General features: G+C 50.1%; 1 protein-coding gene across 1 annotated transcript in view; it reads left to right on the top strand.

Annotated features, from left to right (window-relative positions):
- Positions 1-21,667, top strand: part of B4galnt3 (beta-1,4-N-acetyl-galactosaminyltransferase 3) — a 94,191-nt gene extending 72,524 nt beyond the window's left edge. The window contains exons 4-20 of the mRNA XM_028761129.1: positions 2,367-2,462; positions 2,928-3,018; positions 3,402-3,502; positions 3,858-3,925; positions 5,292-5,370; positions 5,519-5,585; positions 8,449-8,592; positions 9,731-9,840; positions 10,664-10,764; positions 10,970-11,031; positions 11,790-12,564; positions 15,792-16,108; positions 16,973-17,126; positions 17,352-17,424; positions 18,073-18,226; positions 18,762-18,888; positions 21,559-21,667. Of these exons, the coding sequence (XP_028616962.1) occupies positions 2,367-2,462; positions 2,928-3,018; positions 3,402-3,502; positions 3,858-3,925; positions 5,292-5,370; positions 5,519-5,585; positions 8,449-8,592; positions 9,731-9,840; positions 10,664-10,764; positions 10,970-11,031; positions 11,790-12,564; positions 15,792-16,108; positions 16,973-17,126; positions 17,352-17,424; positions 18,073-18,226; positions 18,762-18,888; positions 21,559-21,667 (2,628 nt within the window). The remainder of the gene's footprint in view (positions 1-2,366; positions 2,463-2,927; positions 3,019-3,401; positions 3,503-3,857; positions 3,926-5,291; positions 5,371-5,518; positions 5,586-8,448; positions 8,593-9,730; positions 9,841-10,663; positions 10,765-10,969; positions 11,032-11,789; positions 12,565-15,791; positions 16,109-16,972; positions 17,127-17,351; positions 17,425-18,072; positions 18,227-18,761; positions 18,889-21,558) is intronic.
- Positions 21,668-22,184: the final 517 nt, after the last annotated feature.

Genomic DNA, 22,184 nt, shown 5'->3' with positions numbered 1-22,184 from the left:
TCTGTCTGTCTGTCTGTCTGTCTGTCTTTATCCATCTCTGTCTGTCTGTCTGAATGTCTGTCTATGTATCTATCTATCCCTACCTCCTCCCCAGTTAAGTGCTGTATAAACCACTGAACTTACCCCGCCCTCTGTCATCTAACCTCACAGTGAACTCATTAACTGATACAAAGCACTCAATGGTGGAGTGGATTGCCCTAGACTCAGCTTCTACAAGCATTTGTTCATTCACAAACTTCAGATGTGCTGGGACACATGGGAAGGAGCTGTTAGCTCTTCCCTGGGAGGGCACAGAGGGCCTTGGACATATTTGAGAAAACTTTTGAGGAATAAACAGGAGCCAAAGACAGCAGAGGGCCACATGAGGAAACAACATGTGTACAAGTGTAGAAAGTTGAGAGCTGGATGGTTCGGGGGCAAAGGCTGGGAGTGGGATGAGGGTCAGTATGACAGGGAGGGTGCGGTGTGTGCTGACGGCTGGGAGGCAGCTCAGTCATAAAGATCATAGTGAGGTTTTATTCTGCAGTCCTGGAGGTAGAAAGAACACCCAGGGCAGGGGCGACGCCATCCACCTCCTCCTGCTGCCAGCCTGGCAAGCCCAATACGGCCCAGCAGAGGTGGAGTGAAGGAACAGAAGGCAGTGGAGTACGGCTTTCCTTCCCTGAATATCCCTTCTGCCACCACCACAGAGTAATTGCTGTGTGTTCTCGGGGAGTCACTTCCTGAGCTCTGATATCCTCCCTTCTAAATGAGATAATCCACAAATACTTTCTTCAGTACGGCTCACTGCAACTTCCAAACCCCTTCCCTGGGCTTTCACTTATGCCAGGTAGAGGAGAGGGGCCACCGCTGAGACGGACAAGAGTGCCACATCTTTGCTAATTCAGAGTCCCTAAAATGGAACAGCACAAAACACAAATTCTGATGTAATTGTCAGTCTGGGTCTGGGGAGGAAAACAGCATCCAAGGATCCCCAAGACACCCCCACAGTCAGAGGACGCCCACAAAAGTTTGAGGTTAGCCAAATACTGGGTAAAGTCTACCTCAAGGACAAGGCTAATTCTCTCATTCACTCACACACACAGCCTGCCCTGTGGGCTTCCCATAGGCCCCTGGCACCTGTGGCGGGAGCTTGGTCACTAGGTCACCCGGGAAGGACCTGTGAGGAACTGGTGTCTTCCTGCCCTCAGGCGAAAGCTGCTTTCAAGGCAAACCTATTCTTTCTCATGCCAAGTCTGGCATAATACGTAGCTCCAGGCTTCACATAGTTGACTGCTCCGGTGGCCACTGTCCCCTCTCCCGGATCAGAGCTCTTTGACCTGGAGGTCTCCTGGGGAGGGCAAAAAAAGCAGACCATGAGGAAAAGACAACTGAATCCTTTAAGCTGGACTTTAGGAATTTCCCCAGAAGCAGCATAATGTCCTCATTCTTTTCCTTCCTCAACCGCCTCCCACCTACAACCCACAGACTTCCTCACCCACCCCAGCCCCCTCCCTGCATTCCTGTGAGTGATGGCTACTTCCCAAGGTCCCCAGGTCAGAGAGTGACAAGCTGGCCTCTGCCAGTGCAGTGTTTCTAGGAGCCTGTGAGCTGCAGGAGGCCCTGGTGCTGCACAGCCCAGAGGGGGCTCCAGATACCACCATAGATTTGCTCAGATGCTTCCCCCAGCCAGAGTATGAAGACCCCTGGGTAGATAAGGTTTTGTGACAGGCAGATAGCTGCAGAGTCTTCCTCTCATGAGGAACATGGGAGGTGTGGGAGGCAAGCCCTTGGCTGGAACCTAGCTAAGCTCCTCCCAGCTCTTTCTATCACTCCTGCCATTTTGCCATGGCTTTTGTGCCCCTTGTGGAATGCAAGGTGGCTCCTTTTCTGCCTAGAAGGAACGAGGAGTGGGTGGATGGTGTGTATCTGTAGGGGAGTGTGTGTGTGTGTGTGTGTGTGTGTGTGTGTGTGTGTGTGTATACAACCCATCCTCAGAGTCAGGCCACGGGGCCATCCTTCTGACAAGCATTCCTAAGATAACCGACTCATGAACTAGAAAACATTGTGTAGGCTCAAGGTTTCCAAGGGCTAACCCTAGGCTTGCTTGGCCCTGTTCCTTTGGCTTGTGACAGCTTAGTACATCATAGTGGCAAAGGACTTGGAAGTCAAGAAAGACAGAAAGCAGTGGGGATCCCAGTGCCCTTTCAGGAGCACAGCCCTATAACCTAACCATCCCCTGCTGGGTCCTCACCTCCTGATGGTTCCACATCTTCTGGTAGCACCACAGATGAGGAGCCAAGCCTTCCATAGAATACTCGAGAAGCACCATGTCCATCTCTCACTCTGCTCCTGCTCACTCACTGCCCCCTCTCTGCCCCACACAGTTTCGGGGCCATGCCAACCTGCATGTGTTTGAAGACTGGTGTGGCAGCTCCATCCAACAGCTCAGGAGCAACCTGCACTTCCCGCTCTACCCCCACGTGAGTGCCTGTGGGAATGTTTGTATGCCATGCCTGGACTACCCTCTGTGTGTCTCCTGCAGCCCATCTCCTCCACCTGCCTCCTTCCCTGCTCCTTCTCAGCCCCTTGAAGTCTGTCTTACTCCCTCTGTCTCTTGGGCCCTCTCTTTCTCTGTTTTGATCTTTCTTTCCTTCTTCCCTGAGACTCTTGCTACTTGGCAGCATTTGATTCAGTTCAGGCTCTCTTGATGTTTATCCAAGGGCAACACGTACAGATGTGCATTTGCGCATTGTACAAGGTCACCTGGACCAAGAGATGAGTGGGACCTGACATTTATCAAGTACTCCACACACCATTGCCACACCCCTAGTCTCCCATCTGCTGCCCCCCCCCCCCCCCGTCTCTCCACCAGCCTTGAGTAGGTCAAACTCCAAGTCCCTAAACTCTCCCTGATTCTGAGTAACAGTTCGTCTTTCTTGACATAGATCCGCACAACCCTGAGGAAGCTGGCTGTGTCCCCCAAGTGGACCAACTATGGTCTCCGCATATTTGGCTATCTGCACCCTTTTACCGATGGTGAGGGAGTCCCGAAGCCCCACTTCCTATTTCCCCCTCCTGGGGGAGGAGGGTCCTAGAAACATAAGCCTGAGCCAGGAAACACATCTACACTGAGCCCTTGTTACTCCAACATCAAGGGAGGGGAAACTGAGGCATGGTGAACTCTCATCCAGTACCCTCAGACAGCTGCCGCCCCCCTTGCAGCCTGGAACTGGCTGGTCTACAGAATTCTTCTCCTTCATATTGCTCCCCCAGAATGTAGAGTCCCCTCCCCCATGCAAAGGTGGTAGGTGGGGCAAGTCACTGTGAGTGAATGGAATCACTGCCCAGGCATGGCATAGGCGTTCAGCCTCCGTGCCAAGGCCCTCTTTGATTCACCCAGACACTCTGCTGTTGCCCAGGGAAAATCCAGTTTGCCATCGCTGCTGATGACAACGCCGAATTCTGGCTGAGTCGTGATGACCAGGTCTCAGGCCTTCAGCTGCTGGCCAGGGTGGGCAAGGTAGGATCAGCTCGGCCCTTGACCTCTGACATCACTGACATGAAGAAAGGACAGGAGCCGCACATGCTGCCTCTCATCTCTTCTCTGCCCTACACTGCGAAGGGAAGGGCATGGGAGATGTGGACACAACGGGGAACCAGCCACATATGTTTTTCTGTTCCATTGTCCCCGAGCCCATGCTGAGGCTTCATGCTGGGTTGGTTGCCTATAGGAAGGCTCCCTTCCGTCAGTGGGGGCAGAAGTGTGTGGGCTAGCCATCTTCTTTAACTCTGTCTTCCCTCCTCTCACCTCCCTCCTCCCCCCACCTTCTCTTCTTCCCTCTCCTTCCTTCCCCCCTCTCTCCCCACACTTCTAGACAGGAAAGGAATGGACAGCCCCTGGAGAGTTTGGGAAATTTCAGAGTCAAATTTCCAAGCCTGTGAGGTAAGTAGGGTGGGTTAGCACCAGTACTCTTTTGAGCCCCTCCAGTGCCAGGCGTGTGGGCATGAGAGAGCCAGGAGGGCCTTCACCTCCACCAGCTCACTGCTCTGGGTCACTGTGTCTAAGCAGCCAAATGGTCTGCCTAAACACAAGCCATCTGCCCTGCCCTTCCTCAGTTTATAAATGCTTTTTTTTCCAAAGGGGAGGGGGTTTATTCAGGAGATAGGGAAGAGGAGAGAGAGAGAACAGAGAGGTAGAGGAATCGAGGCTGGCCATGACCACGTGGAGAGAGGGGGAAGGGAAGGGGGGAAGGGAGAGGGGACAGAGAGAAGCTAGAGGCAAGAGAGTAAGAGCTATAAGTGCTTTTTTTTAGACTTTTTTTTTTTCGTGACTGTGTGTGTGTGTGTGTGTGTGTGTGTGTGTGGTGTACCATGTGTAGGCCTGGTGCCCTCAGAGGACAGAAGGATTATTGGATCCTCTGAAACTGGTCTTATAGATGGTTGTAAGCTGCCACATAGGTGCTGGGAATCGAACCCTGGTCCTCGGCAAGAGCAGTACTCACTCTTAACTTCTAAGCTATCTCTCCTGTGCTGCCCTCATTTTAGAGGTGACTGAGGCCCAGAGCTTTGTGACAGATGGAAAGCCACACAGTGACATTCAAGGCTAGAAAAAAGGTCTATTTTCTTCCCATTTTCTCCAGACCTAGAAATGCTTCCACACATAAAGACTGCCTAGTGGTTGCTCTAGGGCTTAAGAGAGGAAGTTCCTACAGGGAACTGGAAGTGTGACCTTAAAGTGATCCCAGGAAATCAAACCTATTCCAGCCTCCCGCAGCTGGAATGGCATTAAAAGCCAGCCTATGAACTTAGTCCAGCTTTAGCACGCCACCTGGTGGCTTGCACAGTCACAGGCGAAACCAGAGAGAGCCCTTGCTGCGAGTGCCAGCGCCATTGTGAGCGCTCCGAGTTCTCTCAGTGGTTTGCATGGACCCTAAAGGCTGCCTGGTCCAAATTACAACTACATTGCTCACTACTTGGGTGACTTTGGGCAAATTACCAAAGATGACAGTGCCTGTAAGCCGAAGAGTGTCAGTGAAAGCGCGGAGTATGGTCCTGACAGCAGGGAGTAAAGCTCACCAAGACTTTAATCATGGGTGCGATCTCACTGGGTCTCCCAGGGAACTTTTCAACTATTTATATTATTGGCCCTTTCAAAAAGAAAGTCAAGGTTACCTGTCAGGAGTAGGCGGGGCTAGTCAAACGGCAAGCACATGGTAGGAGAAAGGGGTACCAGGGAGCTTGTGGGTGGGAGGGGTGGACAGAGGTGACTAGCTGAGGAAAAGCCTCTGATTCCTGTCTCTGTCCACCAGTTTATCAGCCTCCTTCAGGTACTACTTTGAGGTCCTGCACAAGCAGAACGACGAGGGCACTGACCACGTGGAGGTCGCGGTGAGTGCCTTTATCTCTCCTGACTCCATTCCCACCCACCCCACCCCCTCCTTCACGTTACTTTCCCAGCATTCCCTTCCCTGTATCTCTTTGAACATTGTCCCAAACACAGCATCCTCCAACCTCTGTCCCCTTCCTCTAATTCTAGTGGAGACGGAATGACCCTGGAGCTAAGTTCACCATCATTGACTCCGCCTTCTTATCTCTGTTTACAAGTGAGTAGGCTCTGCCTGCCTGGAAGCACAGGGGCTCCATTGGGGAGAATGTGGCCCACGGTGAGGTCAGAGGGGTGCAAATAACATAGAACTCGGGTATGATGGAGGTCCAGGGAAGAATGAGAGCCTAGGAGACCTTACAGTTAGGGAGACTTTACTCTCCTGGGTCAGAGGTCTGTTTAATGGTGGTGGCGGCAGTGGCGTATGCCTTTAATCCCAGCACTCAGGAGGCAGAGGCAAACAGATCTCTGTGAGTTTGAGGCCAGCCTGGTCTACAGACAGAGTTCTGTGACAGCAAGGTGCTAAACAGAGAAACCCTGTCTCGAAAAACAAAGACAATGTGCTAGACACAGATGTGGTCCCAGGATTGTTTGTTTGTTTGAAGCAGAAAGGCAAGCAGCCAACTACCCAGGGGTCTTGATGGAGCAGAATTTTTTAAATCTCTCCCAACAGTAATCCCTGTTAGGCTGAGAAATCTACATATGATTCTAGGTATATGAGTCTAAAGTAGGTAGACACATCAAACATTTATTGATAACAGATCAAAGGGAAATTCATTTTAAAGTAATGCTTTTGATATACCACTTATTAAAGGTGAAAGCAAATTTGTATATTGATGAAATATATATATTTTATTTTCACATGATTAACCTTGGTGCTAAACAGATGTCTCCATGATTGAGAACACTTGTTGCTCTGGGACCTGATACAGGTTCTGTTCCCAGCACCTACATGGTGGTTCACAATCTTTTTTTTTGGTTTGGTTTTTTTCAAGACAGAGTTTCTCTGTGTAGCCCTGGCTGTCCTGGAACTCACTCTGTAGACCAGGCTAGCCTCAAACTCTCAAACTCAGAAATCCGCCTGCCTCTGCCTCCCAAGTGCTGGGATTAAAGGCGTGCGTCACCACAGCCCAGCGGTTCACAATCATTTTAAACTCCAGCTTCAAAGGATTTGATTTGATACCTTCTTCTGATCTCCATAGTCACATAGATTTGGGGAAAACACTCATACATGTAAAATAAAATTTAAAAATAAAAACTTTTTTTTAAAAAAAAAAAGAGCACTTACGGTTCTTCCAGAGGCTCCGAGTTCAGTTCCAGGCACACACATCGGCTCACAGTTAACCTGTCACATCCCAGAGATCTGATGACCTCTTCTGGCCTTCACAGGCACCAGCACATATGGCCTATACTCACATAGACAGACATACAAACACATATATATAAATATAAATAAATCTTAGGCCAGGCAGTGGTGGTGCATGCTTTTAATCTCAGCACTCACGAGGCAGAGGCAGGCAGTTCTCTGTGAGTTCCAGGCCAGCCTAGTTTATATAGTAAGCTAAAGAACAGCCAGGGCTACATGGTAGGACCCTGTTCCAAAACAAACAAACAAAAATTATTTTAAAAATTAAATTTTGGCTAAATATCTGATGCTGTAGGATATAGAGCATCTTCTAGTCTTTTCAAATAATCAGTATTGTATGTGTGTGTGTGCATGTGCCCTGGGCACACATGTGCAGAGGCCAGAGAGGACATGGAGGGTCTGCTTTATTGCTGTCTGCCTTATCCTGTAAGGCAGGAACTCTCACTGAGGCGGAAGCTCACTGCTGTGGCAAGACTGCCTGTGATCGAGCTTCTGGGACTCCCTGTTTTGTTGAACAGTACTGGGGCCAGAGACTCTGTCCAGGTTTTTTGTGTGTGCTGGAGATTCAAACTCATGTTTATAAGCATGGTTACTCACGGAACCATATCCCCAGCTCCTTGATCAATATTCTAGTTTTGTACTCATTGATGCTTTGTATACTACTTTGTATAAATCAGGGCCGACAGCATCTCAGTCAGCATAGATAAGTGGTACGAAATAGAAGCTATGTTAAGGGTCATTTTGAAAATTCTGTCCCAATTCTAAGACAAAATTCACTTGATAGCTTTCTTAAATGCTCAAGTTTTTATTTTCTATCATTCATCTGTTCTGTTTCTATAAGAGCATAAAACTTCATGTGCACAGTAAAAACACCATATCATAACAGTCAGTAGTTTTGAACCTGAGCCTAAGTGTTTCCGGGGTTGTTCACTGGCCTCCCTAGGTGTGTGTCATATGTTCAGAACCAAGACCACTGTTGGTTCTGGAACCTTTTAACTATTGCCCCCCCCCCTTTTTTTTTCATGACCAGGTTTCAAAACCAGAAACCTTTACTATTGTCACATCTTTTTCACGACCCAGTTACAGCACTCCCTGCGGGGGCTTGACCACCAGCTTAAGAAGAACAGAGGTGGCCTGAGCAGGCCTGAGGAATAAAAATGGCAGAGTCTCATCCCCAGTCTCGGCTGTGATAGAGAAGAGTGTAGTTAGTGGGGTGTGCAGACAAAGGAACCCCAGGCGGTGGATATCATGTTCACATGACATTCACAGATGGTATAAGAAAGGCTGCCCCCTAGAGGATGGAACTAGATTACATGAGTGGTAACATCTTTCCCTCTTACCAGAGATGCCTTCAGTTCAAACCCCAGTACTGCCAGGAATACCCGGAAGTACTATATAGGTGTAGGCTAAGTGAAATTAAATAGTATGGCTGAGTATAGTTTTCTTTCAAGTCAACAGTAACACATTTTGAGGGAGAAGTATCTTTTTCTAGTCTATACAAATCATGATGTGAGCTGGCCATGGCGTAGAGCAGCCTCAAAGAGAGCTGGCTAATGCCACAAGTTCCAGGGCATCAGAGGCCAGAGGCCCAGGCACAGCCTTGGCTTTACCTGCGGGAATACAGAAGTTGTGTTTGAGCCCGCCCACTGCCCCACAAAGCATGCTCGATTCTGTCAGGACCTACAGCTTCCTTCTGTTCTCTCCTCCCTGAACACAGATGAGACTGTCCTAAGGATGGATGAGGTGGGCCACATCCCACAGACAGCAGCCAGCCATGTGGGCTCCTCCAACACTCCTCCCCAGGATGAGCAGCCCCCAGCTGACATGCTGCGGCCTGACCCTCGGGACATCCTCTATCGAGGTAAGTCCTTGGCCACATACCACTCACCACATCAAGGCTCTCTGTGTTGACGAACAAGACTCAGAAGACCTGTCTATTCTACAGGAGCCCCGAAGTCACAAAATCTTTTCCCTTCGAAGTGTAAAACAGCATAGATACCAAAAATATAAGAGCATTTATGTCCAATTCTGTGATTCCATGAACCGTTATAGAGTAGACATTTGTCTAACCACCACCCAAGACCAAAAATGGAATTAGAATCCAGAGCCCCTCACGAATTCCTCCCCCGCCACAAATGTCAGAATCTCTTTATGAATCCCAACTCTTTTTTTTTTTTTTTTGGCTTGTCTTTCAAGACAAGGTTTCTCTGTGTAGCCCTGGCTACCCTAGAACTCTCTCTCTCTCTGTAGACCAGGCTGGCCTCAAACTCACAGAGATGGCCTGTCTCTGCTTGAGTGCCAGGATTAAAGGCGTGCACCAACACCATGTGGCCTTGGATCCCACCAAGTCTTCTCACTCAGTAAAGGATATGCTAGTCTCTTGTTTTAATGCTGAGGATTGAATCTGGGACATTGAATCTTAGCGTGTGCTCTCCCACTGAGCTGAATCCCCAGCTGGTCACATTTACGTTTTAAAAGCTGACATCGCCCCCCATTTTTTCCCTTTAAAATGAAGGAAGGCGGCAGCCAGATGAGTCGACTATCGACAGTCCATAGTCAGCAGGATGAGGCAGGAAGATCCTGAGTTTGCGACCATAGCAGACCCAGTCTCAGAAAAACAAAGCAAACAAACAACCAAAAAAAACCCCAGTGAAAACTGGTTAGTGGAGACATTCTTGAACCAAGGATGGAAATCCACTTAATGGGAGTACAGTAAGGTGGGGAGGCCTTGTGACCTCTTGAAGTGTCATTAGACCGCAATCCATACTGTCTCTGTGTCTCTAATCCTCGGCGCTCGCCCCTGAGGGGTGGTGGCGGTTTCCTTGTGGCAGACTCAGCTGATACTCATGGATCGGGACCGCAGTCACCAGTGACTACAAAGGGAAGCTGCTTGAGTGGAGACATCAGGTCTCTCCCTCAGCCGGGAGCCTCTGTGGCCTTAAGATGATTGTGCTCAAACTTCTTCACACACTTCAGTCCTCTTCTCTTCCTGTTCCCAGTGCCTCTGATCCCCAAGTCCCATCTGCGCCATGTCCTGCCTGACTGTCCCTACAAACCCAGTTACCTGGTGGATGGGCTCCCGCTACAGCGATACCAGGGCCTCCGATTTGTAAGTCATGACCCTAGACCAAGGAGGACTGGGAGAAGGCCTTCTGCCTGTGGCTGGGGGTGTGAGGGACAAGGGACGAGCTAAAGCTGACTCTGTGTCTTATGTCCTTGGTCAGTAGCCAGGGTGGCGTCTCAGGCCTCTGGGCTGCATTCCTGGACGGGATCACTAAGGTGGACTGTTCTGTAGAACCTACAGATACATGCTCTGCCTTAGAGTCTGCCCCCAATTCTGCAGCCTAGTGACAGCCCTAAGGGCCACACAAAACCTATCCTGCTTGCTCAGTCCCAGAAACTGAGTAGCCAGTGGCATTTTAAAACTCATAGACAAGACAGGGAAGTATGCCAGGTATGAGTGGTAGCTTATCTGTGTGGAGGGCGAGAAAGTAGAAAGAATACAATACACCCAAGTCTAGACTGGAGACAAGAAGGGAGAGGTCAAGGGTCATGGCCAGGCCAGAGAGTGGGTGGGCTGTAATTGACATTTTTGGTGGTGGTGAGCTCAGCCTGTGTTTAGGGGGCAAAGGAAATGGAGTATAGAGCAGGCTCAGAGTCATGAGATAAAGGGTCCGAGGTGGAGGGAGGGTTAGGTGGCAGAGTGAACGGTCTTGGTGACAGCTAAGGGAGCCAAAGGGCCCAAGGATCTTCACTGTGAGCAGTTTGTTCTAGGGATCCCAGAAGAGCAGGCATGGGAATGGCAAGTCAAGACTGCATAATAAATATGACTTTCAGCAGTCCTCCCATCTCCAGGGCTGGTGAGCCAGGGCGGGCCGGTTCCTCCCCAGGCTTCCCCCTCTGATGTCTGCCCTTTTTGTTTCTGCTGTTAGGTTCACCTGTCCTTTGTTTATCCCAATGACTATACCCGCCTGAGCCACATGGAGACCCATAATAAATGCTTCTACCAAGAAAGTGCCTATGATCAAGACAGGTACGTGGAACTGGGTGGGACAGGCGGAGGGCCTTGAGAGTCTGTAGGAGTCAGACCTAGGCTAGGCTGCCTAGGCTGCCCTGGGCCCTCCTCACATGCGTATGTGTGTATACGCCCTCACAGAACATCCAGCCCCAGCTCCTCCGCTGCCCTGGTACAACTGTGAGGAGTCTGGTGCCCATCCACATGTCCCTTCCTCCTACAGGTCGAGCTTCCAGGAGTATATCAAGGTGGACAAGCCAGAGAAGCAGGGACCGGAGCAGCCAGGTAGAGTGACTGGCTAAGGCTGCCGGGGTATGCCTAGCTGTAGGTGGTGGCGGTCTCCTTCTAGGGAACATTCCAGCCACACAGTCTTGCACCTGAGGAGCTTAGCATGCAAATCCCCTTGGCTGATCTCCTCGTCACAATCTGGGGAGCAGAGAGCAGTGCCCACACCTTCCTTTCACAGTCATGTAGAAGATGGAGCTTCTCATTCACTGGGGCAGCTGGAGGTGTGGGTGGCTGTGGGGACCCCTGGCTTTGGTACACTGCTGGGAAGCATGGTATAGAGCAGTCCTGTCTTGCTGTAGCCTTCCTTCATGAGGCACCAGGTATGGCTGAGGCCCCTTGTTGAGGCCTAAATGTTGCTAATAGCAATGAGGTACTTTCTACCATTCAGCTCACTAAGGTAAGAGGGGGGATTTTTTTTAAACCTTTTTTCTTGTTTGCATATGTGCATTTGGTTTTTAAGACAATAGCCTGGAACTTACTATGTAGACCAGGTTAGACTCAAATTTGTGATGGTCCTCCTGTTTCTGCCTTGCAAGTGTTGTGATTACAGGCATATGCCGCCATGTTGCCTGTCTTGATGTAAATAACAAAACTGAGTTACTGGGTAACTGAGGTAGAATAACTTGTCCAGGGTCACCCAGCAAGTGACCTCCCCCTCCCCCACTCCCCTCCCTATGTCACATGTGTAACTGTCTGCTGTTTATGTTTTCCGGGAAGAGTTGAACACTCCTGAAATGAAGAATGGTTATTATTAGCAGGTTTGGAGGATGGCCTTCTAGAAGAATCCCAATATGAAGAAGCACCAGAGGAAAACCCCACCTCTCAAGACCAGAATACTGGGATACAAGGGAGAAAACAAAGGACTACATCCACCCCAGGGCTGGGTGTCACTGACTACCACCTGCGGAAGCTCTTGGCTCGTTCACAGAGTGGCCCACTGGCACCTCTTTCCAAACAGAACTCTACCAACACTGCCTTTCCAACCCGGACAAGCAACGTCCCAGTCCAGCAGCCAGAGAAAAGGAAAACTAGCCCTCTGCCCAGCCGAGGTTTGTCTCACTCTGACACGGGGGCCCGGAGGAACCTGCCTCTCATCCAGAGAGCCAGGCCCACCGGTGACAGTCGTGGGAAGACTCTTGAGCAGTCCCAGTGGCTGAACCAAGTGGAATCCTACATTGCTGAGCAGAGAAGGGGAGACAGGATGGAGCCTCCGGTCCCCACCAGGGGCTGGCATGCGGAGGAGGAGGAGGACGTGGTGGTAGCAGCGGACCAGGAAGGAGAAGTGGATGAGGAAGAAGAGGGGGAAGATGAGGAAGAAGATATGAATGAGGTGTTCGAATACGTGCCTGTGTTTGACCCAGTGGTGAACTGGGACCAGACCTTCAGCGCTCAAAACCTTGATTTCCAAGCCTTGAGGACCGACTGGATCGACCTGAACTGTAACACATCGGGCAACCTGCTGCTTCCAGAGCAGGAGGCCTTGGAGGTCACACGGGTCTTCCTGAGAAAGCTCAGCCAGAGGACCCGGGGGTAAGGTAAAGGGCTTCCCTGGGGCTGGGGCAGGGGTATGCCGCCGTTGCCCTCACGACTGCTATTAAAGCAGGGTTCCTGCTCCAAGAGTAGCAGACCTTTGCTGGTATTCTAGGGTGTAAGAAGATTGAACCTGAAACTTGGTAGACTGGCATCTGCCCTCTGAGATGGAGCTTGGGAAGAGAGAAGCAAGCAAAGCGGGCTGAAAACATAAGGCCCAGTCTCAGATGGGGGTTAGCAAGCTAGAGCTCTGCCCTCCCCACCTCCCTTAGGAATCGTCTTGTGCCCCCTCCCTCCCATCTCTCATATCCCACTCCTTTTTTTTTTTTTTTTTTTTGGTTTTTCTAGGCAGGGTTTCTCTTCGTAGCCCTGGCTGTCCTGGAACTCACTCTGTAGACCAGGCTAGCCTCGAACTCTCGAACTCAGAAATCCGCCTGCCTCTGCCTCCCAGGTGCTGGGATTAAAGGCGTGCACCACCACTGCTCGGCACCCCACTCCTTTATATGTTCATTTTTTAATCAGTCAAGATCTTTTCAGAGAAAATTTGCATTCTGTTAAGCCCATGTACCCTACAAATGCCAGCATGTACAAAATGCTGGTTTTAAAAGTACCTTCGCAATAGAGTTCAGCTGCCACTAGTATCTAATAATTCCAGGGCATTTCTATTACCTTAATGTTAGTCCAGGTCCTGCCCGCACACCAACCAGGCATGTGCTGCCCTACTGAGCTATATCTCCACCCCTTTCTTTTCGAAATAGGGTCTCTGTTAGTTACTGAAGCTGGCCTTGAATTCACAGTGTAGCCCAGGCCTAGAACTGGAGCCCCTCTTGCCTCAGCCTCCAGAGCAGCTAGAATTACAGGCTTGTACCTCAAGGTTTGAAGAAAAGGAAAGGAAAGGGAAAAAAAAAAGATCCCTATTCTAATTATTTTAAAACAACTTTCCCACCATGGTTATTCCAGTGTGCTATAGATCATTAGAGCTAGCCTGCCTCTCCAGTGCTCCCTGTACCTGTTAACTGTCCTCCTCTGCTCCTCCCTCCCATACCTTCTTCCTAGGCTCTGGGAATGGTAAGACTGGTCTACTCTGCGAGATAGCTTTATTGCTTTCACAGATAAATAAGAACACATGGTATTTGTCTTTCCATGCCTAAATTCTTTGTTCTACAATCCTATCCATATTGCTGTAAAAGAATCTGCTTTTTTATGGCTAAATAATAATCCGTTCTCTACGTAAACCATTGTTATTTACCCATTCACGTATGGGTAAGCATTTCAGCTTAACATTGTAGCTACTGGAACTACAGTGTATACATGAGGGCAGATGACTTAAACATTCTGATGTCAGTCCCTTTGGGTAGTGGGATAGCTGGATTGCATGGTCACTCTAGTTCTAGTTTTTAAAGGAACCACCCTGATTTTTTTCTTTAGCGGCTGTACTAACTTACACTCCCACCAACGTGTGAGTGAGTCACTGTCTGCATCCTCTCTAGTGGCTGTCACTCTGTCATTTTGACAGCCATCAGTCTTGCCAGGGTGAAATGATGTCGTTTGATTTTACCCTAATGATTAATGACACCGAATTTTTTTTTTTTTATGTACTTGTTGCTTGGACGGAAACAGGCAGCTCTACTGAGATTTTCTCCAAATCTGCAGAGACTGTTCGCCTGAATGTGTGCTTCCTCTAGTCTGACAGTATTGTTAATTTTGGCTTTTTTGTTGCCTGTGTGCTTGGAGGCTCATATTTACTAATTGTTTGCTCAGAGCAATGTCCCGAAGTGTCGCCGGCTGCTTTCTCTGGCAGTGCCATCATTTCTAGTCCTAAACAGAAGTGTTTAAGCCTGGCTGACTTGGGGTTGACCTTTGAGTGGTGAGAAACGTGGGCTGGGTTTTATTCCTCTGCACACACAGTTCCCCGTTTCAGAAGGAGCTGCCCCCAGACAAGGGGCCCTCCGCTGCCTTTGCTGTAAATGCCTGCTGTATTTCCGGGTTTCCCTGTCCCTTTCCATCGATCTGCCTCTAAGGGTGTTACTGTGTTGGGTACCCCTGCTGGGTGAGAGTGTGTAGAGCTGGAGAGTCCTCTCCGTGGACTTCTCCTTTAGTCAGTGTGAAGTGAGCTTTGTCTCTTCTGACTGGTTTTGGGTTGAGGTAGGTCTGTGTTTTGGGGTATTACAGCAGCACCCCTTTTCTGGCTCATTTCGTTGGAACACCTTTGCACCGTAAGGATCTTTATTGGATGTGCTTCTTGGAGGCAGCAAGTAGATGAATAGAGTTTGTTGTTGTTTAAGATTTATTTTGATCCCAGCACTGAGGAGGCAGAGGCAGGCTGATCTCTAAGTTCAAGGCCATCCTAGTCTATGAAGTGAGTTCCAGGATAGTCTGGGCTACACTGAGAAACTGTCTCATAAAGGAAAAAAAAAATCATTTTTAACCAGTGTTTTGATTTTCTGTGTATGATGACTCTTTTGTCTATTCGTGTGTCTGTATAGCATATGCGTACGGGTGCCTGTAGAGTCCGGAAGGTGTTGAGTCCCCTGTGGCTGGTGTTATAGGTTGTGAGCTGCTATATGTATAGGAAATTCAATATACGTCCTCTGGAAGAGTACCCAGTACTCTTAACTGCTGGGTTATCTCTCCAAACCCAAGATTTATCTTAAGTTGTATGTCTATGGGGGTGAGGATTGTGTGGCTACAGATGCCTTCCCTGTCTGCAGAAGTCTGGCAGATCCCCCTGGAGCTGGATGACTGTATTCACCTGGCACGGGTGTGAGGAACCAACTCAGGTCCTCTGAAAGAGCAGCAAGAACTTTTAACCACTGAGCTATCTCTCCAGTCCCTGGATCCTGTATTTTCATCTATTCTATTAGCCTGTATTTTTTCTTATTTTGGACTGTGGAATTGAGAGCATTAATGTTCAGAGTTACTAAAGGTGTATTAATTCCTATCATTTTGATGATTTTGCTTAATGCGGGCCGATTCTCAACGAGCCTGTCACTGAGACTGCTTGTACAGTGAGCCTTAGTGCTTTGAAGGCCTTGATGACCACTGTACTTCAGGAGTTGCGTTTTAGAAGGAGACAGCGAGGCTTAGGGGGGTTGTATATCTTGTCCGAGCGAGCCTCTACAGCTAGTCGCTGGTAAAGCAAAGATAAGAACCAGGATCTCTGATCACTGGCCGTGCAGACTTCTGCCACATGCCCCTGCTCACTCTCGCCGCCCTCTGTGCCACAGGAGATACCAGCTGCAGCGCATTGTGAACGTGGAGAAGCGCCAGGACCGGCTGCGTGGGGGGCGCTACCTCCTAGAGCTTGAACTTCTCGATGGCCAACGGCTGGTGCGCCTCTCAGAGTATGTGTCCACTCGAGGCTGGAGAGGAGGCGACCCCACGGGCAGGGAGGACACAGAAGCTCGGAACCTGCAGGGCCTGGTCTGGAGCCCACGCAGCCGTCACAGGCATGTCCTGAATGCCCAGGATCCAGAGCCCAAGCTCTGCTGGCCCCAAGGTTTCTCCTGGAACCATCGAGCTGTGGTCCACTTCATTGTGCCTGGTAAGCCTTAGCAGGGTGGGGTCCTGGTGCCCACCACGAGCACTGGGTCTGTTTTCTTGATTTGATCTCCCAACTGGATTCACAAAAGAATACAAATTGAACTTTGTTGCGTGATTAGCCAACAGTGGAACGGAGAGATGCTGAGTTGGGGGGCAAGTCTTTCTGTTGTGTAGATCTCCGAGTTGGATGTGTGCATCAACTTGGGTTGTTGAAGAAATAGTGGGATTATTTTGATGTTTGTGTTTGCGTGTGTGTGTGTGTGTGTGTGTGTGTGTGTGTGTGGTATTGGAGATCAAATCCAGGGCCTTCCACATGCTAAGCAAGGCACTGAGCCACGCCTCCTGCCCTAGAGTGGTTGGTGATCTTTATAATGAGAAAAGAAGACATAAGACAAAGTGTAACAATGTAACCGTGCAGGACCAGAGGTGAACAGTATGAGTAAGATGAACACATAGCCAGCCTGGTCTACAGAGTGAGTTCCAGGACAGCCAGGGCTACACAGAGAAACTCTGTCTCAAACCCCCCACCACCACCACCCCAAAAAAAAAAAAATATGAGTACATAGCGGGCCTGTAAAAGCCGCTGTTAAAGCCAGGCAGGGTTGCTGTGATGAGTCTGTCTCCCGGAAGACAACACCCAGAAGCTGTGCAGGGAGCTGAGGTGTAGAAGCCACAGTGGCTGGTGAGCCCCGCCCCTTCTTGGGATCTCTGAGCTGAGTGCACACAGATTCTGTATGCTAATGGATCCCTGTAGTTACCTTATCCAGGGTTAAAGGTTGGTGGGACTCCTGACTTGGGTCAGAGCTGAGAGATGTTCACCTTTCTAACTCTTGCTGTTTTCTCCTTGCCTGACCCACCTGGATAGTGAAGAACCAGGCTCGCTGGGTGCAGCAGTTCATCAGAGATATGGAGAGCCTGTCTCAAGTCACTGGAGACCCACATTTCAGCATTATTATCACAGACTACAGCAGTGAGGACATGGATGTGGAGATGGCTCTGAAGAGGTCCAGACTGCGGAGGTAAGGAAGACCTCTGGCTGCAGCTGCTTTTCCCGTTCCTGATGGCCCAGGACCACTGCTCAGAGGGGAACCAAAAGCTGCAGCCAGCTCTCCCGAGTACCAATACCCAGCTCCTTCCCACAACCCAGGAGCACCCACTGCCTCTACTGTGTGCCTTCCAACTTCCTTCAGGGCTCCTACAGCTGAATCCTCACACTCGGCCCCACGGTTCTTCTCTTCCTGCAGGTACCAGTACCTGAAGCTGAGTGGAAACTTTGAGCGCTCCGCTGGACTACAGGCTGGCATAGACCTGGTGAAGGTGACAGGGCCTTAGGGGGGCTCGGGTGATCAGGAGACTAGTTGGGAGACAGAGAGACGGAAGTTTGGAAGATGTAAAGTAGTCAGCTGCTTGGCAGGGCAGGGATTGGAACATAGGACTATGCTTGTCACATTCCATTACTGTCACAAGATATCCTGAGTATCCTTGTTTGCTTCCTGTTGCTGTCATAAACACCATGACCAAAAGCAACTTGTAGAGGAAAGGGATGATTGGTTTGCACATCTGGATCATTGAGGGATAGTGACAGGAACCGTGGAGGGAAGATAGGAACCGTGGAGGGAAGGTGCTAACAGGCTTGCTCTTCCTGGCTTGCTCAGCTTTAATTGTTTTAAAAAAAGATTCATTTATTTACATATTTTATGGATATGAGCACTCTATTTGCACATATGCCTGCATGCTAGAAGATAGAATCAGACAGAAGAGAGCATCAAATCCCATTACAGATGTTTGTGAGCCACCATACGGTTGCTGGGAAAGAGAAAGTAGGAGAGGAGTCTGAATTCACCAAGCCCTGCTATAAAAGACTGTGGAAATCTGCCTGGTGTCTAGCTTTGTGTAAGCTGTCAGCCACTCCAGTCTCCCAGCTCTGGTCCAGAGGTCTGCTGACCTTGCCTTCTCCATCCCCAGGATCCACACAGTATCGTCTTCCTCTGTGACCTGCACATCCACTTCCCAGCAGGAATCATTGATACCATTCGGAAGCACTGTGTGGAGGGCAAGATGGCCTTTGCCCCCATGGTGATGCGGCTGCACTGTGGGGCCACCCCACAGTGGCCTGAGGGTGAGCCTGGCCCTGGACGAGGGAGGAGGTGACACCCTCTGACCTCGTCGTCTAACACCAAGGCTGGAAAAGTCTATGTCTAAACATCAGCATCTTTCCCATCCTGCCTTCCTGTCTTGTCTGCGCTTTGGACAGACCACAGGCTCTCCTGACAGCCACAGTAGCGGGCAAAGTGGTAGCACTGTCCTCCTCCCCAGCATGCATTCCTCTGACATTCATGAAGTATCTGCTGCATGCTGGATGCTGTGTCCAGGAAGACAGGAAGGGAGAGAGAGGAAGTAGATGAGAAAACCAACTCACAGCTGCCAGAAGGGCTGCTGGGGTCACATCCTAATTGCTGGACTACAGTCAGGTTGTGACATCAGCCATGGTCACAGCTATGCTTGACCCCAGGCATTCCTGGGGTCTTCCCCTGAACAGGCCAGGGACTTCCTTAGCTAACAGCTCTCTGCCTCTGCCGCCCCAGTCTCTAACCGTCAGAGCCCGTGGGAACGGAGCGTCCAGCTCATCTCAGCAGTGTGCTGTCTGTCCACAGGCTACTGGGAAGTAAATGGATTCGGATTGCTGGGCATCTACAAGTCGGACCTGGACAAGATCGGGGGCATGAACACCAAGGAGTTCAGAGACCGCTGGGGAGGGGAAGACTGGGAGCTGCTGGACAGGTAACAGTGAAGGAGGGCCATTAGGGACCTGCTGGAGCTCCAGTGCCAGGACCCCTCAGGGCAGTGAGGCCAGGGCCACAGAACTCTGCTGCAGATTCCTGGGGCACGGGAAAGTATAGGGAAGTGTACTCTCCAGGGGGTCAGCTTCACCCACGCACAGGTTGTGTGTCAAGCAGAGCAGTGGGAGTGGTTGGTTGTGTTGTCAGGGGTAAAACAAGACTGGAGCTAGATAAGGACCAGGGGAGCCCCCCCCCCCCCAGGCTAAGATGAGCATTCTTCCAGCTTGGGAGTGTGCTCCTTCCAGCCACAGCTGCTGGAAGAGAGGCTGAAAGCTGTAGAGGATGCTGGGAGACAGGCCAAAGGTCAGGAGTGAGCTGGGGCCAGCAAAATAGACAAGTATAGATCCTTAGATGGCAATTGGATATCCAGGGGTCTGGATACCTGGAGGTGAGGAAGGAGGTGGGTTTGAAATAAGTAACAGTCTCAGAGAAGAAGGGGAGGGCTGGACATATAGAGCACTTGCTTAGCTGAAGTGAGGCCTTAGACTCAATTCTAGGTATTAAACCCAGTACTAAAGAAAAAAATGTATATATACAATATATGCACAGGTGGGTGTGTGGGTGTGTGTATTATTTGCTACTCTTGTCATCATTTTGACAAATTACCTGACTGAAGCAACTTAGAGGAGGAAGATATGGCTAGCAAGTCAGGAAAGGCGTCACAGCCCTCCTGGAGATAGACGCTCCTGACATCTTGGGCAGACTAAGAAGCAGAGAGAAACACAGCCTGGAACTAAGACAGACTGAAGCATATAACTCAGTACATATCGTGTATTTGCATACACGCATACATTAGCATTCTTAGCTTAGTGTGGTGGAACATGCTGCTAACCCACCCAACTGGGGAGCTGGAGGCAGGAAGACTGTCATAAGTTCAAGGCCAGCTGGGTTACACAGTAAGACCCCACCTCAGTCCCACATCCCCCCAGAAAAGAAAGGGGAAAAGAGAAATGGGAGGACTCAGGGAAGCAGTGGGTTCGGCAGGTGGATCAAGAAAGTGTTCTGGCCAGAAGCAGGGCTCTGCAGGGGACATGGGGCTTTGCTAGACGGGACACCAGGCTGCAGGAGTGGGAGGAAAATATTGGCACTGAGGATGTGTCTCCCCCATTTGCATGTGAGTCCTTTTTCAAGAAATATGTTTCCAAGAGAAGGAGGAAGAGAGAGGTTGCAACCTTGAGTTATGAGTTAGAGGGGAAGCGAGCCTGTAACTGCCGGAAGGGTGTCCACAGAAGGAGAAAGGGACAAGACCAGAGGCACCAGGGGCATGCTACTTCCTGAGGCAGGTGGCAAGGTACAGCCACCAACCTCTGGCTTATTATAATTGGCAGGTCTCATTGCCCAAGGCCTCATTTCTCCTCCTCCCCAAACTCCTGTGCTCTGTGTGGTTGTCTGCATCTCTCAGAGGGGAACCAGTCATGAAGGGCAGTTAACTACTTGTCCCGTCTCTCTCTCTCCCTGTAAAGCATCAAAGGGCTAAAAACCAAACCTGCTTTGATTTCCCACTGGAGGGAAGAAAAAGGAACGTTGAAACACTGAGAGTTAAAGGTGGGGTAGGGAGAGTTTCAGAGAGCCCGCGTCAAATAACAGTCACCGGGAGCCACATCACAGTAGACCCCAAAGCAGACGGGAGCCCAGTGTAGCAGTTACTGTCACGGATGACCTTCGTGCTGGGCTTTGGGCTTTGATACAGACCTCCAAAATAGTTCTTAAACCTCCTGCTGTCTTTGAGACCTGAGGAAAGGCCTGCTCCTGATTCTGTCTCTGCAGTCCAGTTTGAAGTAAAGGCCTCCTTGGAAAGAGACCCCGCCACTGCTGGCTGTGCAGATGAGAGCCTTGCCTACCCTGTGTGAGACCTCGGGTTTGACCCCCAGCACTGTGTGGCACACACCTGTAATCCCAGTTTTCAGGAGGATGAGGCAGAAGAATCTTGAGTTTGAGGCTAGTCTGGGTTACATGACAAGATGATTTCCCACATACAACAAACAGGAACAGGAAAAAAAGTCTGTGGGTGGTTTCTCCGGTTCCTGTCTGCCGATACTGGAAACGTAATTGGTATGTGCTGGAAACTGTTCTGCATGCTACAAATGCAAATCCATCATCTTGTGTGTCTGTGTGTGTGTAATTAGAGAGGACAAGTGTGTATATATATAGGTACACAGATTTATAAAATTATCATCTTCTTTTAGAGAGAGAGAGAGAGAGCGCACTTTTTTTTTTTTGGTTTGGTTTTTCGAGACAGGGTTTCTCTGTGTATCCCTGGCTGTCCTGGAACTCACTCTGTAGACCAGGCTAGCCTCGAACTCTCGAACTCAGAAATCCGCCTGCCTCTGCCTCCCAAGTGCTGGGATTAAAGGCGTGCACCACTACCACCCCACGAGAGAGCATCTTTGATAGACAACTTTCTGAGTCACACAGCTGGGATTGCAACCCAAGCAGGCCAGCTCCACTGTACCTGGCTTGCTTAAGAGAAGCAACCAGAGAAAGGAAGGCAGGGTCTGACAAACGTGTGGAAGGGTGGGTCCCTCAGGGGCCCAGTTGCTCCTGGGTGCCTGTTGCCTGGGTACTGTTGCATGCCTACTTCTGCTGACTTACACTGCCCTCTCCCCTCCAGGATTCTCCAAGCAGGCCTGGAAGTGGAGCGTCTCTCCCTCAGGAACTTCTTCCATCACTTCCATTCCAAGCGAGGCATGTGGAACCGTCGCCAAATGAAGATGCCGTGACGCCGCGGGGGCCAGCCGCTTACAGCTCCTTGACTTGCAGTTGACCCCCGTGCCCTGCTCGCTGCTGAGGAAAGACACTGAGGAACTGAGGCCTCAGCACTAATTGCCCTCGCACCGGGAGCTGTCTGTTCAGGCAGGGACGAGGGCCAAGGCTCCTCTGCTGCTCACCGAGTTGACAGATGGGATGATGTGCAGGATGGGCAGTGAGGTCAGGAGGACACCTGCTTGAGTAGAATGCCATCTTGTCCACAAAGGTGCATTCCCACTGCGCTCCTCACAGGGCACAGTGACTATGAACCAGATACTTCAATGGGACAGATTTTATTTGGGGTTGGTGGGGGTGAGAGGAAAGTGGGTAATTTTTTTAACAGAGAATGATGAATTCTGTCTAGACCCAGCACTGTCTGGGATGAAGCTGTACATTGCAGACCTCAGACCCACCCTGAAGTGCTGGTCCCATACAGAGTGCTTCCAGCCCCAGCCCCAGCCTGTGCCTTCTAAGCCTACACATCTCTCC

Source organism: Grammomys surdaster, unplaced genomic scaffold (assembly GCF_004785775.1).
Source record: "Grammomys surdaster isolate TR1022 unplaced genomic scaffold, NIH_TR_1.0 126660, whole genome shotgun sequence".
NCBI classification, from domain to species: Eukaryota; Metazoa; Chordata; class Mammalia; order Rodentia; family Muridae; genus Grammomys; species Grammomys surdaster.
Note: the sequence above shows the minus strand (reverse complement) of the source record. Positions and strands in the feature narration are given on the sequence as shown.